This window comes from Bacidia gigantensis (genome assembly GCF_019456465.1).
Source record: "Bacidia gigantensis strain McMullin 20006 chromosome Unknown contig_304, whole genome shotgun sequence".
Taxonomy (NCBI): Eukaryota; Fungi; Ascomycota; class Lecanoromycetes; order Lecanorales; family Ramalinaceae; genus Bacidia; species Bacidia gigantensis.
In genome coordinates, this window is record NW_025408609.1 from 272,072 (window position 1) to 287,496 (window position 15,425).

At 48.7% G+C, this 15,425-nt stretch overlaps 4 protein-coding genes across 4 annotated transcripts; all 4 read right to left on the reverse strand.

Annotated features, from left to right (window-relative positions):
• Nucleotides 1-727: 727 nt before the first annotated feature.
• KY384_008711 (uncharacterized protein) lies at nucleotides 728-3,261 on the reverse strand (the record flags this gene model as incomplete). Its single annotated transcript, XM_044817199.1, has 2 exons — nucleotides 728-2,342; nucleotides 2,474-3,261. 2 exons carry the CDS (start codon nucleotides 3,259-3,261, stop codon nucleotides 728-730), a joined length of 2,403 nt encoding a protein of 800 aa, XP_044665794.1.
• Nucleotides 3,262-4,585: 1,324 nt separating this feature from the next.
• On the reverse strand, nucleotides 4,586-8,572 carry KY384_008712 (uncharacterized protein; the record flags this gene model as incomplete). Its single annotated transcript, XM_044817200.1, has 8 exons — nucleotides 4,586-4,999; nucleotides 5,049-5,363; nucleotides 5,414-5,695; nucleotides 5,744-5,901; nucleotides 5,949-6,240; nucleotides 6,287-8,400; nucleotides 8,455-8,499; nucleotides 8,554-8,572. The coding sequence occupies 8 exons, from the start codon at nucleotides 8,570-8,572 to the stop codon at nucleotides 4,586-4,588; spliced, it is 3,639 nt and encodes a 1,212-aa protein (XP_044665795.1).
• A 784-nt stretch (nucleotides 8,573-9,356) lies between these two features.
• KY384_008713 (uncharacterized protein) lies at nucleotides 9,357-13,547 on the reverse strand (the record flags this gene model as incomplete). The annotated part of the gene is made up of 6 exons (XM_044817201.1): nucleotides 9,357-10,225; nucleotides 10,281-10,417; nucleotides 10,468-10,750; nucleotides 11,056-11,770; nucleotides 11,819-12,347; nucleotides 12,403-13,547. The coding sequence occupies 6 exons, from the start codon at nucleotides 13,545-13,547 to the stop codon at nucleotides 9,357-9,359; spliced, it is 3,678 nt and encodes a 1,225-aa protein (XP_044665796.1).
• A 297-nt stretch (nucleotides 13,548-13,844) lies between these two features.
• On the reverse strand, nucleotides 13,845-15,280 carry KY384_008714 (uncharacterized protein; the record flags this gene model as incomplete). The annotated part of the gene is made up of 4 exons (XM_044817202.1): nucleotides 13,845-14,130; nucleotides 14,328-14,841; nucleotides 14,904-15,145; nucleotides 15,213-15,280. 4 exons carry the CDS (start codon nucleotides 15,278-15,280, stop codon nucleotides 13,845-13,847), a joined length of 1,110 nt encoding a protein of 369 aa, XP_044665797.1.
• Nucleotides 15,281-15,425: the final 145 nt, after the last annotated feature.

Genomic DNA, 15,425 nt, shown 5'->3' on the forward strand with positions numbered 1-15,425 from the left:
CTTTATAAGCCAGCCTGAACACGAGGCTGAATTGACAAGAAGCACAGGAAAAGGGTTCAATCAGTTCGTTGGCCAGCGGTGCATGATACCACAGGTTTTGCGAAGCGCTGAACAGATTAAGGGGCATCTCTTTTTGCGCAAGGCTGGATGTGTAGCCTTGTCGGTCCCCACCCGCCGAGCCACCTACGATATTCTCAGCGTGCAACTGAGATATACACTGCAGCATCAGAGTCCGGGTCCTTGCATCCTGTGCCGCCAATCACTCATCCAAAATTAGTCAGTTGCAATCACTTTCGACTAGATCGAGTCTTTTTCGCCTGGTCGGATAAAAGTGGCAGATAGACACATACGAAACAGGTATCATGCTCTTACATTCATAATACGAAAGCCCGGCCATTCAGTCTCATTTCAATGAAGGTTGGTCAGTGAAATCGTGTCGCTCGCTGAATACATTCTGGCAAGTATAGAGCATGCACAACGCTCTGGAGCATTTCAAGAGCGGCTAGAGCACCAATGGAGTTGAAAGCAAGGCCAACATCGCCAACGCATACTTCTTTCAGGTCGCTGTTAGCAAATTTTTCAGTGCCTATCCATGCAGTGTCCCAGCTATTGCAAAGACCCGTCGCCATGCAGCTCTATCGAAGATTCATGCTCTTATCACGAACTTCGCTTGCTCAAAATACGTTTTTGATCGCCTTGCGCTTATTCATCCGCCGTGAGCCATACCTTATCCTTTCCTTCGAAATTTGTGTAACTTCTTGGCCTTTTTATTACTCAAAGATTTTGTATCGACCGGAGTAGGAGGTTTAGCACCGCTAGATTGCTGCTCTGACGCTGGCTGGTATGGTGCTGAACTACTTTGCTGTGGCTGGCCCTCGAAAGAAAGGGGTCTTACTCTAGATTGTTCTTGCATTTCGTAAGATTCAACTTGGTCCTCCGTGGGGACCCTTGATGACAGTTCGCTATCCAAGTGATTTTTCGTACCCGTTTCGAGATCTAAAGGAGCGTATCCGCCTCTATTGGTATCCATTGAAGGCAACAGAAAGCCCCGGCCCTCAGGCTGTCCTCCATTAATATCGTTGTAATTTGAAAGCTGGCTTGGTCTTGCGGGCGCAAAATAAGACGATTGTCCTAACGACAGGCCCTGATTGTTGTACGCATATCGTGAATGTGTGGCATTTCGCAGCGATGTTTCGTCCTCCGAAGACGCCAGATCGTCCACGTCATCGGACCAAATACCCTTTCGGTCACTATTCTCATCCAACTCCGTCACACGTCCTCGTTCAAGGTTCTCGACATTCATGTAGGCGCCAGTCGGCGTTCTTTGCGCTTGTTGCGCATAAAGGTACTTTCTCCGGTCCTCTTCGCTCATTATGCTCTCGACTCGTTTCGGCATGTACACTGAATGAGTGCCAGAAGCTGCGCTACTGCTCGATTCTAGAGAGTCACGACGGTAAAACGGGGGCCTTGGGGCGTCTAAATCTTGTACAATCGTGGCCGGCATCGCTAGACCCGAGTCGACATTGCCATGAAGGTACCATCCACCCGGCAACTCCTCAGCAGGAGCGAAACGCCCTTCAAGCTTGGTTGCAGGCTGTACCGGTATCGACTCTACTGGTTTGTCAAGTCGAGCCTCGGCGGCAGGCTTGAAAGTCTCGGGGACCACATTCAGGTCGTCACCTGTAGCCTGGGCATGTTCTATAGCCTCTTGAGGCGAGGTCTCTGGGTCCGCTTTGCCCGCGTCTGCTCTTGGTCCGCCCCATGTACGTTGTCCTGCTGTGAAGATTCCGTATACCATGTACACCCAGTTGAAAAATGGGTTGATAATGAACATGATGGGATAAAGCCAGACTTTATATCTGCCCAATTTGAATCCAAAGTAGATCATGAGAAGCCAATTTAAGCCCAGAGATACGGCAATGAAACCTACAGGGACATTGCTGATACTGTTGGAGAGGGTCAGGAGTGAGATGACCATGATGAAGAACAGAAGAGCGGTGGTTCTGATCGTATTATTCATGAAACGTACGATACAAAGCAAAGGATACCGCCACCATAGACGGATGTCTGTCAACATGCAGACCTCGTTGGTGATGAAGCCAAGGAACCATCTTCGTCTCTGCTTGAGTAGACTCTTGTAAGTTTGGACAGCTTCGGTCTTGCAAAAGGCACCTGTACACATCTGGATTTGATACTGCTGCCTGGCTCCAATCATAAAGAGGTGCGTCAACCATCGGTCTTCACCCAGATGACACTTTGCAAAATCGAAAAGATCGTCACACTGCTCTGCTTTGTCCGCAAAGTAATATTTCGCCATCTTTCGAAAGGCGGAGAAGCGCAACCTATAGAAAACTTTGAGTTAGCAATCCTGTAAAGGCTGTAAACAGAAGCTTAGAGACGCGTTCGAAAATTTGTTTTTGGGTTCAGCATCGAGGCCCTGTGAGGACAATCGGACTTGAAGAATAATACGTACATGGTCAACGCGCCAGGAAGGCAAGTCACAGCTCCACATCCAGATTCCACAGATCGTTCAAATAGTTGTCCGTGGATGTACTCCATGTCTTGCAATAATGTAATGAGGGTGTTCTTCTGCGTCGTTGAGGTGATCACGCCGGTCATAGCTAACATGTTCTGTTTGCTCCCAGGTTTGAGCTCCATTTCATACATGAAATTCTGGATACAGACTTTGTCAAGTATACAATCAGAGTCAATGAATAGAATGAATAAATTGTCGTTCCGCCTCAAATACTCAGTGTAAATTCTATCAATGAGTTTGAAGGTCGACTTCTGACAATGACGTTTGCCTCCATGAGGAAATCTGGAGACCGTGATCCGGGACATGCGGTAGACTACGTCGATACTTTTAGGGTAGTGATCCAGGGTTAGTGGTACTCCTAATTTTTCAATGGTTTTGAGGTAGAGCTCATCTTCTTGGTCACCGTCGAAGGAAAGGAACACGTGCAGACAAGAGGGCGGATAGTCGCAGTCTACAACCGAGTCGACCGCTGTGAGAAGGACTTCCGGGTCTTCCTTGTAGCACGGCATTACAATGACAGTCTTCGGCGCAGTCTCCTCATCCAGGATTTCCTTGATTCGCTTCTTTCTCCCCAGACTGTTGACGACAAGTTGGTAGACGCAAAAGAGCCAAGGTACCGTGAGTAGGATCGCAAAAGCCCAAAAGGCAAACCATCGCAGGAAGCTTGCCACGTTTTCTGGCCAATATTTCACAACCTGTGGAGGCAATGGGAGGGTCACAATCATTACTGGAAGAAAGATACATCTGTGCTATGGTTAGCAGCGATGGAGGTAGCTAGATATTTCCCTACCTGAGTGCTGTAAATCCGATCATCATGATGATGGATAGAATCCTAATTGTCCAATGCTCTGCCTTGATGTAGACTTTGACCAAGCAGTAGAGAAAGGCTGCAAGCCACAGGAACCATTCCAGAAATGCTGCAAGTAGTACAAAGCCCAGGATCGAGACATACACGATCTGTGGCAATTTAGCATGTGCTTTTCGAAGTGAGCAATACGTTTGTTCTCACATCTTTGACAGGCCAAGGGTCTGTAATGGATGGGACCCCATTCTCATCTTTCATCTTTGGGCGTCGAGTTGATGACAGGTGAAGTTTGAGATGCGGCAGGACAATGTGCTTATGAAGAATTCTTTGTGATTTCGGCAACTCGCAGGCTGCAGGTCGACAGGGTCAGCCAAGCCTCTGTTTGGGTACTGACCAGATGCAAGGAGTTGCTGGCGGTAGAGCTAAATGGTCAAAAGGTAGAATCCCGAGATCGAGCGTCACATTAGTGAACAACAGTTCGGGAAGGTGCAGATGGCGTGTATCAACAACCCGAGTGGTCGACACGTTGTACGACACCCATTTCACTTACTAATCAACACAACAGTAAGCCTCAACTTTGGATGGCCTGTGATCTGTTGGTCATTGTTGTCGTTCCCACCGGCTTGAGTGGCAAGTTAAAGGCACAAACATTTGACGATGAAAGCAGCAAACTGCCCAGCGTGGAGCAACAATTATGAAAGCTTCCGTACCTTAGATTTAGAGCAAGCTACGTATGCACGACTTCATGTTGCTCCCTCACCGCACTTTCTCCTTTCTCTACTGAATGCTGACCGCTATGTCCTAAGCAGTCCTTCCGTCTTCCTTGCGACACCAAAGCTTCCTGCCGAAGGACGGTTTCAAGAGACTGAACGACGTTGTGGGTATCAGCCATTCCTTGGGAGACCCTTCTTGAAGGTTCATCCTCAGACCAATTCGCGTTTGATAGAAACCGTCCTTCCTCACTCTTTGCACGTACAGATGCAAGGCTTGGCTTCCAATGCCTTCCGAATCAGCGGGCGGTACTAATGTCTTTTCGCACAAGTGAGGCGCACTAGTCATGCTGTCACTCATGAATCGACCTACCTGAGTCTGCACTTTGCAGGCATTGCCATCTATATGTCGTATTTCGACAAGTAATGAATGCGTCAATTCCTAGAGAGAGGAAAATCAGCCGTTGGTCATTGCTGCTTCACCCCTCGAACTTTCAAGGTGCGCCCCTCCAAAGAACTTTTGAAGCGATCGGTTCAAGCATACCAATCAACATCACTCATCTGCAATTTTGGGGCTCTCTGGTTCCGCCGGTTCGAAGCAGGTTTCTCAGCAGCTTTCACCGCATTGTTCGACGAAGAACGACCGAGTGTGGGATTATGGGGATGCCGGTCTGCTGCACCCATTCCTTTGTGAACATCATCGTAAGCATCACGATTGAAATCCTGGGGGACCAAGGGGGGCCTGCTCCTGGGCAGGTTGGGATTGGGGGAAAGAAAAGGGTCGAAGGAGAGAGTGCTTGTTGTACCAGCTGCATCTGAATTTGAATCCTGGAAGTCGAGGTTGAGGATGTGACTTTTAATTCGCCTTTGCTCCTCACGCTCGGCTTCTCGTTGATTCTTCATAGCGATGGCAAATTGGGAGTCGGAAGGCATCTCGATCATTTTCGTCTATCTTCATTAGCCTGTACCTTTGCTCCAAAGATTCAGCCCTCTCTACCTGCTGCCGATTGCCTTTTTTAGTCATGAGGGATACAGCCATGGTATTCGTTGGTGGAGGTGATGCGATTCGTTCATTGTCACTTCCATCGCTTCCAGCAGTCTGCGGTCGCTGTGCTCGTCTCATGGGGAGAGGCACGTCAAACATTGGCTTGCGTTCGAACTTCCGTGATTCTAGGCTTTCAGACATCATCTTTTGAAGCTCGCGATCGAATTCAGCCTCCGCCTCAGGGTCGCGCTGCTTTTCTTGGCGGGTGACAACGATCTGTTCTTCAAAATCAGAATCGCTCTCGGAATTGCCATTTGTCTCAGGCTCCTGTATGGGTTAGCTTGAAGCGTATCGCAGCCTGGAGGGAGGAAATTGACTTCAGCATCTGCTTCATCGCCGGAGGACGGACCCTCCTCCATCTCAGGGAGCGGCATATCTTCATCGTCTTCACCATCAGATGAAAGTTCATCGGGATCCTCCGGCTCCAGAGGCTTTTCAAGTTCTTGAGATTTGTAATTTTGTTTCACCAGTTCAGCAAATATCCGTCCAGCTTCCTCAAAGGTTTCTGCCAACTTCCATTGGGGTCTTGTTAGTGCAAAAGTGTCCTGCACAACGAAGTCAATGTCCATTGGAAGGGTGTCCTTGGTGCGAATGTAGTACTAGATCTCGTCAGCATGAAATGGTAGTTTAGCATGACGTCTAAATACCTGCAAGAAAGTCAAAAAGAAGTCTAGTTTTTTACGAGATGCGCCTCGGTCGAAGCATACACCACAAGTATCGAGCATCGTGCATACGAGTCTTATTCGGAAGAAATCGTCAGACATATCTAGGGAATTCAGCTTCACGGGAGATGGGGTCCCGTCGGCTGAGCCGTGTTAGTGGAGATTCAAGGGGTTGGAGCAAAGCACCCACGGTGCCCAAATGTCACTATGCGGTAAAGCATATCAAATATCACAGACGAGTCCACCATCTTGTAATTGTAGAGTTCACCGATATATCTAATCTCTGCTAACCGTCGTTGGTTAAATTTGAAGTCGTTCTGTTCCAAGCCTAATGTGACCTGCTCTATCAGGTTGTCGATCACCATGATGACGAAATCTTGGTGGTAGCGATTCAAAGACCCGAGTAGGATGGCGAGGAGGTAAATGTTGCTATATTTGACCTTCCATGGTTTGGAAAACACCTTTTCTAACGTAGTAACTACCTGCCCCTGTTTTAGTATGAACATACATGACGAGTGGAGATCCTACCTCTTGCTCTTCCCAATGCAACTTTCTCAATGATTTCAAGACTTTCGCGTAGGTTCGTTTGTTCATATCAAGATAGACTAGCTGCGAAACATACATATCGACGGGTGACCTCTCCTTTTGCTGAATTGCGGCTCTTTCTGGAGGATTAACATAATACATGGCATTTTCGATAATCATGCGCTCTTGCTGGCCAAGATGCTGCGCAGCTTTCTTGCGTTGAAGCGTCTCCAGGAAAGAAGTCATTCTTGGTGATGTGTCCGGATTCTTTAACAGATATCTTCCACAATTTTCCAGGAGGTTGCCAATAATGTCAATGTTCATTCTTGAAAAATCATCTAAGCTGACCTTGAGGCAATGGAAAATTACATGTTCTGGTACAACACCGAATTTAGTCAACTCAGCAAGATAGCGAATGTTGCCAGTACGAACATGACCTAAGAATTCCTTTTGTTTTCGGCGTTGGAGGCTTCGAAATTCATCATCCAGGTACGACACCAAGCTGTGTGAGATATCTGGCATGTACTTACCTAGGGTCGCAACCAGACGGGAATAGAGCGGTAGCAGATCGGATCGGCCTTTAGGAGGCTCTTGAATAGCTTTAATCAGGCGATTTCGTGACGCTTTGGAGTTGAGAAAGCCGAAGTCATTAGCTGTTTGGTCAACTTGGTCTTTTGTTACTAGCTCTGGCAAGCATGCAATGAGCGCGTCGACTTTTGCGCCCACCGTCTTATTGGCTATTGCAGTTGACTGGTCATCTGCAGCAGCGGATGTTGAAGCTTTTTCCTCAGTCCTGGATTCTCCCTCGCTGGTCATCTTCCTACCGACTGGCTCATCTTCTATCTTCTTCTTCTTTGGATCTTCTAAGAGGATAGATGGTACCCTATCCTTTAGATCGATGAGATTTTCATAGAACCTTCGTTCTTCCTCGTCTTCCCAGATACCAGCCCCGTCCCCTTGGCCACGGAGATACTCGCCCGTTTTGACAAGTCCAATGCCGGCGGTCGCCGCTGGATCTTGAGCTTCTTTGCCTTTAAGATCTGGCATTTCTTGATCCACAAGCGCATCGCATAAGATCTGAGCGTTAGAGATTAATTTCTCCTGTGCCTTCAACTGCTTATCGTAATTGGCCTGTCTATCTTCAAAAATCTCTCCAGACTTCACGTAAGCTTCAGCATTACGCTTACCCTGTGCATTGATTCGTTCATGATCACGAACAATGTGAAGCTTGATATCCTCGAAATACCGATTGAGAATGTTCCGGAAGCGTTGCTGAAGCTCGGTGCCGATCAAGGGTGGATCGTCTGTTGTGATTGAAGCATCGCCATTTTCGTCTCCAGAAGTCTCATCGTTGGACTCAATGGCGGAATCAGGCACGGAAGTGAGTTCACCATCAGCCTTAACAGACTTCTGGTTTTCCGCGACCGTGGATTTAATCCCAAGAACATCCCAGGTAAAGTTCTTGACGAATTGTACGACCAGGGGAAGATTCGTATGTTCTTTGTCGTGTCCAAGTAGATCCTTGAGAACCTCAAGTGGGAAGGGTTCTGCATCTGATGCTGCATTGATCTTTCCACTAGACTGGCCGCCTTTCTTGGTCATAGCCTCTCCGACTTTATTCCCTGAGGTAGTAACATGTTCTTTGCCTCTAGCCAGGGCTTCTTCAGGCCTAGTCACATCATCTAAACTCCTCAGGACCCCAACTAACCATAACTCTGTCACAACTTTCAAGAGTACCCTTTGCCTGCTCATCCGCTCCCTCTCCTCTTTTTCCCTTGTCTCTTGTGACAGAGTCTTCAACTGAGACTTATCGGGCGTGCTCAAGCCTCTTCCAACATGCCACCCTAGACTGCTTGTGTATTCGGCCGGACCAAATCGTTGGTGTAATGCGCTAATGACTTCCACCCCTGCTACAACCTCACCTGGCGTTTTCAATTTGCAAAGACCCTCATAGCTCGCAGATATCACCTCTGAAAGGTACTTCTGTAAAGACAAAGACTTAATCTCCTGGATGAATGTGGGGGTGCTCGTTGCTGTAACAGCTGTTCGAAGTCTTTTGATGAAAGCGGTATTTTTCTTTAGGGACGAGTCGAAGGAACCATTGACTGGGAACACATCTGCCACCTATGTTAGCAAAGACATCGAGGTCGGCTCCTTGTGGAAGAAAGCACCTGTGTCTCCTGCCCAGACTTTGCTATTCAGCTCGAGCAAAGCGCCTAGATGAAAATCAATTAGCTCGAAGACGATTTCAGCAGGTTGAAGGAGCTTACGCTTCTTTCTACGGTCCATAGCGAACCAAAATATGCGAATGCGATCCTCAAGGCATGCAAACCACTAGACTTTCATTTGTGGCGAGCGCAGAGTGCGGAACACTCAAGGACACCACCCTCGTCACATGGAACGTGACTCAAGAACGATCGATATGCCAGCAGCCCAGGAAAGAGCCTTTCAGTCTGCGTCAGAGGGAGAAAGCATAGATACCGCAAGGCAAACAGCTTGTAGAACGATATCGCTGAGATAATGCGGCTTAAAGCTTGCTTATCTCCGGGGGCTAGTGCGAGGGGTAGCCTAGACTTATGCAAGGTACCGCCTCACCCCTAAATTGGACTGACCACGATCATTGACGATCCATTGATACGAAAGCTTGATCATTACATACTCTCAGTTAAGAAAGAAATGATAACGGACTCATTGCAACCACTTCTTTAGGGTTCGTCCGACATGTTCAATATTTTCGAAAGCCAACTCGATTTTGCTCAAACTAGCATCAATGTCAGCTGTGCAAGTTGAGCAGGAAAGGGGTATCAGCTCTTTGTCTTGGGAAACTTACATCGAAGACTCCACCAATACCACGGAAGAAATCTTCCCCTATCACCCAAACATCTCTCATTCCGTTTCCGCCTAAATTGTCATGATCGCTTCCAAGTCTTGTACCTCTCCTACCTTGATCAAGAACCTCATCTTTCTCGTCTCTTAAGCCCATTCTAGTCTCAACCACATTGCCAATGCAATATCCGCATCCACTTCTCAATCTACCCAAGCTGAATCTGCCGCCTACACCACCGTCTAATCGTTAGCCTTTCCCGGCTTGCTTTGTGACAGAGGCCGAGACTCGAGTGCTCTTCCTCATCAAACTCTGGGGCAAGTAAGACTTACCCGCTCGCTGGCCTTTCCAATCTGAAAATTGCCCTCTTGGACCATGAGCGAAAGGAAATTTCTGGTTACCAATTTCGAAGGCAACTTTTGGCGGGTTGAGACAAGGAAAGGCATAGAAGCTGGAGTGTGGCGGGGGTAGAGCGAACGACCCAGACACGGCTGCATAAAATGACTTGGCCGCTATTGGTGGGGCGAGTATGAATGGGCTGTTGATGTCGACGACTAGTGCTTGGTTCTGGAGAATTTTGAAACCGTCGACCCAAACTGCTTGCATGAGAATCTGCCACCATCCTTCAGCCCCATGTGTTTTGCTCCAAGCCCAACCTTGTTCCAATTCAGGTCTTAGCTCGTCGTGTTGCTTCATGGTTTGTCCACGTTTGAGCAATGTGGGCTTTTCTTCTTCTAGGACATCATCATTAAGCGTCGAGGCACCGATCTTGTCAAGATTGGTTTTAGTCTGCTCTTCGGCCAGCTCTACCGCCCTTGCGGCGGTTCCACCTACGCTGAGAACCCCTTGATGATTGTTGATGAGCGTCAACGAGAAGACGGGGCGCTCCACTACTTTGGACTCTACGAGCTGTTTCAGGATTGGAGTAGATTTAGTCTGACTCAAATGCTCCGAAGGGGCCAGACCAAGCACACCACCAGATGGCCCCAGAGTATTTCGGGAGCTTTTTCGAGGCCGACAATGAGTGAAGGAGACTGGAACCGATCTATTGATCGTAGGCAGTTGGAAGTTATCAGTGGGTAGACTGCACATTGGGTATGGACGCTGATCCGACTTCGCTGTCGTCCTCATCAGTCTAAAAAATGCCGTACAAAGATAAAAAATGAGACGTACTGTACGATTTAGAGAAGAAGTCCTCAAACATGCTGCCACCTTTACTGGTCGTCGTAATAACATAGAAGTCAGATACTAGCATGTTCAGATCCACCTCAATGACCTGTGACGGATCGCCTATGCTGAACATAGCATGCCTGATCCTCTTAGTGGATTGTCACCATAGACCAACGACTCTATTGCATACCAAGTACCATTTTCAGCAACCTGTCCCATGAGCGCTCCATCTTCTCGTCCACCAGCTGCGTTGGTTTTGGCCTTCCTGACCAGACGATTACCTTTTACTTCCCTCTTCGTTAGACTAAAGCGACTCTTTACCTTCTCCAGCTCTTTCTGCAGGTAGCTGAGATCGACAATGTCAGAAGATGAATTTGTAGGCGAAAATGGCCCGCCTCTTCTATTGAGTGTGAAATGGAGGACTGGTGCGGGGTCAAGCGACCGAAGAACAGCATTGCTCGCGTTCGCGATAGCTAGATAACATGGTAGGAAGATCGCGACGACATGGATATGCATATTGGTCAGTATCACAAGTGGGTTGCGAATAGAAATAGAGGAGGGTGATGGAGAAGACGTTCGAGTGTCATAAGTATGGGCAATATACTTGTCCAGATCGAGCGATGCAATTCAAGTGTTAGTTTAAATTGCGAGAGCGCTGTATCCTTCGTCTACCATCTCACGTCTAGCCCAACATGAGGCTTGGGTATCATATATACAAACCTTCCACGCTATGCAACTGCTCGTAATCCGCGTCGACTAACACAAAGATATTACCCACCTTCATTGTCTCTGTAGTACTCTGTGTTGCTTTCAAGCTCCGACATCTTCAAGGCTTCATCGACACTCTTCACGAAGTGCCTTGGACCACCCGATCTTTCCACAATGCCACTCTTCTCGAACATGGTATAGACCTGGCTGCTTTGTGCTGGAACCCTACAGAAAAAGACACGAACTCGCCTGCTAACATAACTATCGATGATCTCTGCCAACACTTGGGTACCTGAGCCGTCGATGGAAGTCACACCATGGACATCGAAGATGATGTTGCTGTTGTGCTCAGGAGCCCGAACACGAGGCAATGCAGGATGAGCTGCATTTGTGCCATACAACTCCAATCGTCTTAACCTACTTTTCAAATCGCCAGTGTTGGCAAACGTCAATGGCTCCGGGATCTTGACGATCAGACAGCCTTCGATAAACTCAAGCGTTTCTGGGCTCAGCTCTGCATTCTCGAATTGATCTGTACTGCCAGGAACTTTCCCTAAGATTTGAATGCGAGGCTTTGTCGAATGACGGATGACCTGCAAAATGGAAAGTCCAATTCCAAGGGCAATGCCAACGCCGAGCGAATAGAAGAAAGTCGAGATAAAGATCAAGGACATCAGAAGGAGCTCCATCCAGCCTCGAATCTTGATGAAGAATATAATGTCGTGGGGCGCCTCTTCAATCAACGAGTAGGCCACGACGGATATCATCGCTGATAATACAGCTTTCTATAACAATATTAGCCTGACTCCTAAAGTATGCAATGGGTCACTGACTGGTAGATAGTAGAAATAGGGCAGGAGGAAAAGTACACAAAGTGCAGTGATGATACTTAATAAGATGCTGCTCATGCCTGTTTTCCCACCTGTTGATGAGTTGACTTTACTCCTTCCATAACCACCGAAAGCTGGCAAGGCCATGAAGCAACCACCCACGACGTTCGCGACGCCCAGAGCTACCAGCTCGCGGTTCGCACTGAGTGACATGCCCTGGATACCTTCGCCTTGCCGTCCCTCGCCTCCTCCTAAGCTTTTTGCGGCAACAGAAGACTCAAAGAAGCCGAGTAGGGCGATCAAGAAGCTGGTACCCATTGCTTCCCTAATGTGACTCATGTGCGATGGGATGAAGGGAAAGCGAAAAGGAAATGGCGAGCCAGAGTGTGACTTAATCGTGCCCAGGATATCAATGCCTTTCCCTTGCCAGTCGAATCGCCATGCAAAGACTGCAGAAAGGACGACTATCACGAATCGATCCGGTATGTACGCCACTTTTGGATATTTGGGCTGTAAGCGCTTCTTCAACTCCCTGCAACTCGCCGTCAATATCTTTCTCATTCTTATATGGATAGGTCGGTACGTACCTGGCAACCATAATGATGACAAAACTCACCGCAGATACAGCACATGTAGCTCCATGAGCAAACCTGACATTCTGTACCAAGAAAGCCACCTTCGCAGCACTACTCCCATGCGCAACACCGCCAGCATGGTGTGTCCTCTCCCCTAATCCCATCTCCGGGATCAACTGGTCCACGAAGATCACAAAGCCGATCGCACTAATGAACCCTCTCAAAAATGGCCTACTCAGCACACTGTCCAAGAATCCCAACCTCGTCAACCCCGCGATGAGAATGACTGCCCCCGCCATCCCAGTCACCACCCCTGCGACCCTCGCATTCATCTCTCCATCAGCCTCTCCAGTAGCACCTTTGTCCACACTCATCCTAACCACCGTGCCGACCAACAGACTCCCCGCTGCCTCAGGACCTACCACCATCCGTGGACACGTCCCAAGTAGCGCATATATAAAAGGATTGAACACGAAAGAATACAACCCATTAATCGGCGGTAAATGCCCCAGATTCTCGGCATAGCTCAACGCCATCGGAATGTAAAAACTCGCCATCGTCAGCGCCGCCACAACGTCTCCCTGCAAGAATCGCCAGCTATACTGCGGCAGCCAATTGAAGATGGGGAGATAGTACGTCAAGTACATTTTCCGCCTGCCTTGCACATTATGCCGTTCCGCCAGCTCCTGGGTCGTAGACTTGTAGACATTACCGCTATTTCCTCCTTTGACATTGCCATTCTGATCTGCAGAAGAGGTAGAGGAGTCAAGTAGTGGCTGTGTCTCCGACGAATCCTCCACACCGTCGCCCAGTAAGCCCTCCGCCAGAGCGTCGCCGAGAAGTTTATGCCGAAGATCTTTTCTCGCGGCGCTCATGCCCCCGTAGCCCTGTTCGCGAAGCTGTGGCGGCCCATCATGGGCGCCACCACCACCCCTGGTGGGGACAGAGCCCGTTGAATGATGCGCTCGTAGTCGCGGACTAGAGGGGGGACTGGCATGTGGAGACAGCGAGCCATGGTCACATTCGGCGTTGTCATGGCTCTGGAGGTTTTGGCAGGAGGGGCGGTGGTAGCTGTGACGAGAGGAGTAGGAACGTTGTTGTGTCAGAGGCGAAAGTTCGTTTGGTGGGAGATCGGAGCTGCCTGGGCTTGGAGACATGTTGAAATAATTTACAGATGGAGATGGAGAGCGGGGGGTGGTTTGGGAGAAGGTGGGGTCAATTTTCAAAGCGCTGCCATGAATAGATACGGCGTGAGAGATAGAGCAAGTGTAAATGATTTCTAGATAGTAATTGCCTCATGTGACCATGGGTGGTGAGCACATGGTTTTGCAGCGTTTGCAAGTGAAAAAGCCATTGTAAAGGTTCGGCGTTGAAATGGAAGTGTCCCGATTGGACAGAGTATTTTTTCTTCGCAGCTGGCTGTCACCATGACTTGACAGCTGACGTGAACGTACTCAACCTTGCATGGCAGTAAGTTGGCACATATGTAAGACGATAAGCACAATACTCAAAATTGTCAAAATTGTCAAAGATTGATTTCTATGTTCATTGCAAGTTTCTACGGGAATAAAGATCTCTGTAATAGCGGCCACAGGCTGTAAGAAGTGAAGCTCAAGTACATAACGTTTCGCCCGTAAGTGTATGCTATCGACATAAGAGTCATCCAGCTGCTCCATCTCCGGAACAATGTTATCCACTCGAGGATGGTTCCACAGACGCTCCTGATTTACGAGCTTCTTGCTTACACGCATAACAATTCAGAACCATTCCCCTTCTGAGACCCTCCTCCAAAGTTCACATCCATTATCCCATCCCTGACATTTCTGCACTATTCCCGGCCTTCCGGTAACACATACCCTTGCTCGTCCAACGCGTTTGCATTTGTAACGTCTCTGTAGGGCTATTGACCCTTCTTGATCGGCTGTCCCTGCACATACCTGTTGACATCAGTAGCATCCGCTGCCTGGCCAATAGCACGCTTGACAGATTCCCAGCCTTGCTTGACCACAGGTGGTGTAGATTGCTGAGCAACGAACGAATCGATCCTCCTTCCAAATTGGAGAATGGCCCCCTGGACAAAGGTACTCTGGGAATATCTAGCGCGGAAGAAGACGGTGTAGATAATTATCAAGATCCAGCTTCCTTTCTGAAACATGAAAGCAGAGCCCAGAAGGCGGAACCAGAGGAAAATCTCGAGAGAAGCGACCAGAGTCATGCTGGCATCGTAGTATTCCTTGACGAACCTTCCGATCATATCGGCAAGGGCGTTGGGTTTCATCGCTGGCTTTCCGCCTGGCGAAGCACCACTTGCGGGGCCTGCAGGCTGAGGAGGTTGCAGAGTTGGGATGAGGTTTGTGCGGGTGTAAGTGGCGACGTGGAAGACGGAGTAGACTGCGAAGGGAAGTAGAGCAAGGGGGACCTGACGGGAGAAGAGCCAGATAAGTGCCATTGCTAGAGATATCAGTCAGCCCCTGCATCTACAGGGTATGAAGTTGAGATGAGGATTCTCATACCCAGATATTGTACATTTTCATCAGCAGCCAAGGCTAAAGGTCCACCAGGTTGACGGCTTCCACCGCGAGCTCGAGCTCTTGCAGCTTTGTAGACCACGATGCCATATGTAGCTGCAGCTGCGACGAAGGCCGTGCGATAAGAAAAGCGAGCCGAGCCCGAGGCAGTATGGAACGTGATGTATGAAAGCCCATATCGTAGCGTAGAGAAAAGGAGCGTTAGGTGGCCTACGAACCAGCCAAATCTATGTCACCAAAGTCAGATATTTCTTCTCCCCAGAAGCAGAGCAATCGAGGCCGCGAAATACTTACTGCAATGTTTGTGCGAGATGGATTAGCCTCTGGCCCAATGGCAGAGAGGCAGGCGGTGGGGGTGCCATGGCTGGCAAGATCGAAGAAGCTGGAGCTGTTCACACGAAAGACGATTAATTTTGTGATCGGTTGCAACAGCAAGGTGGCTTCTGATTGCTGAGTATGTGTGCAAGAGTGACGTGGAGGGACAGATATTTTGTAGTTTAAGGCAGA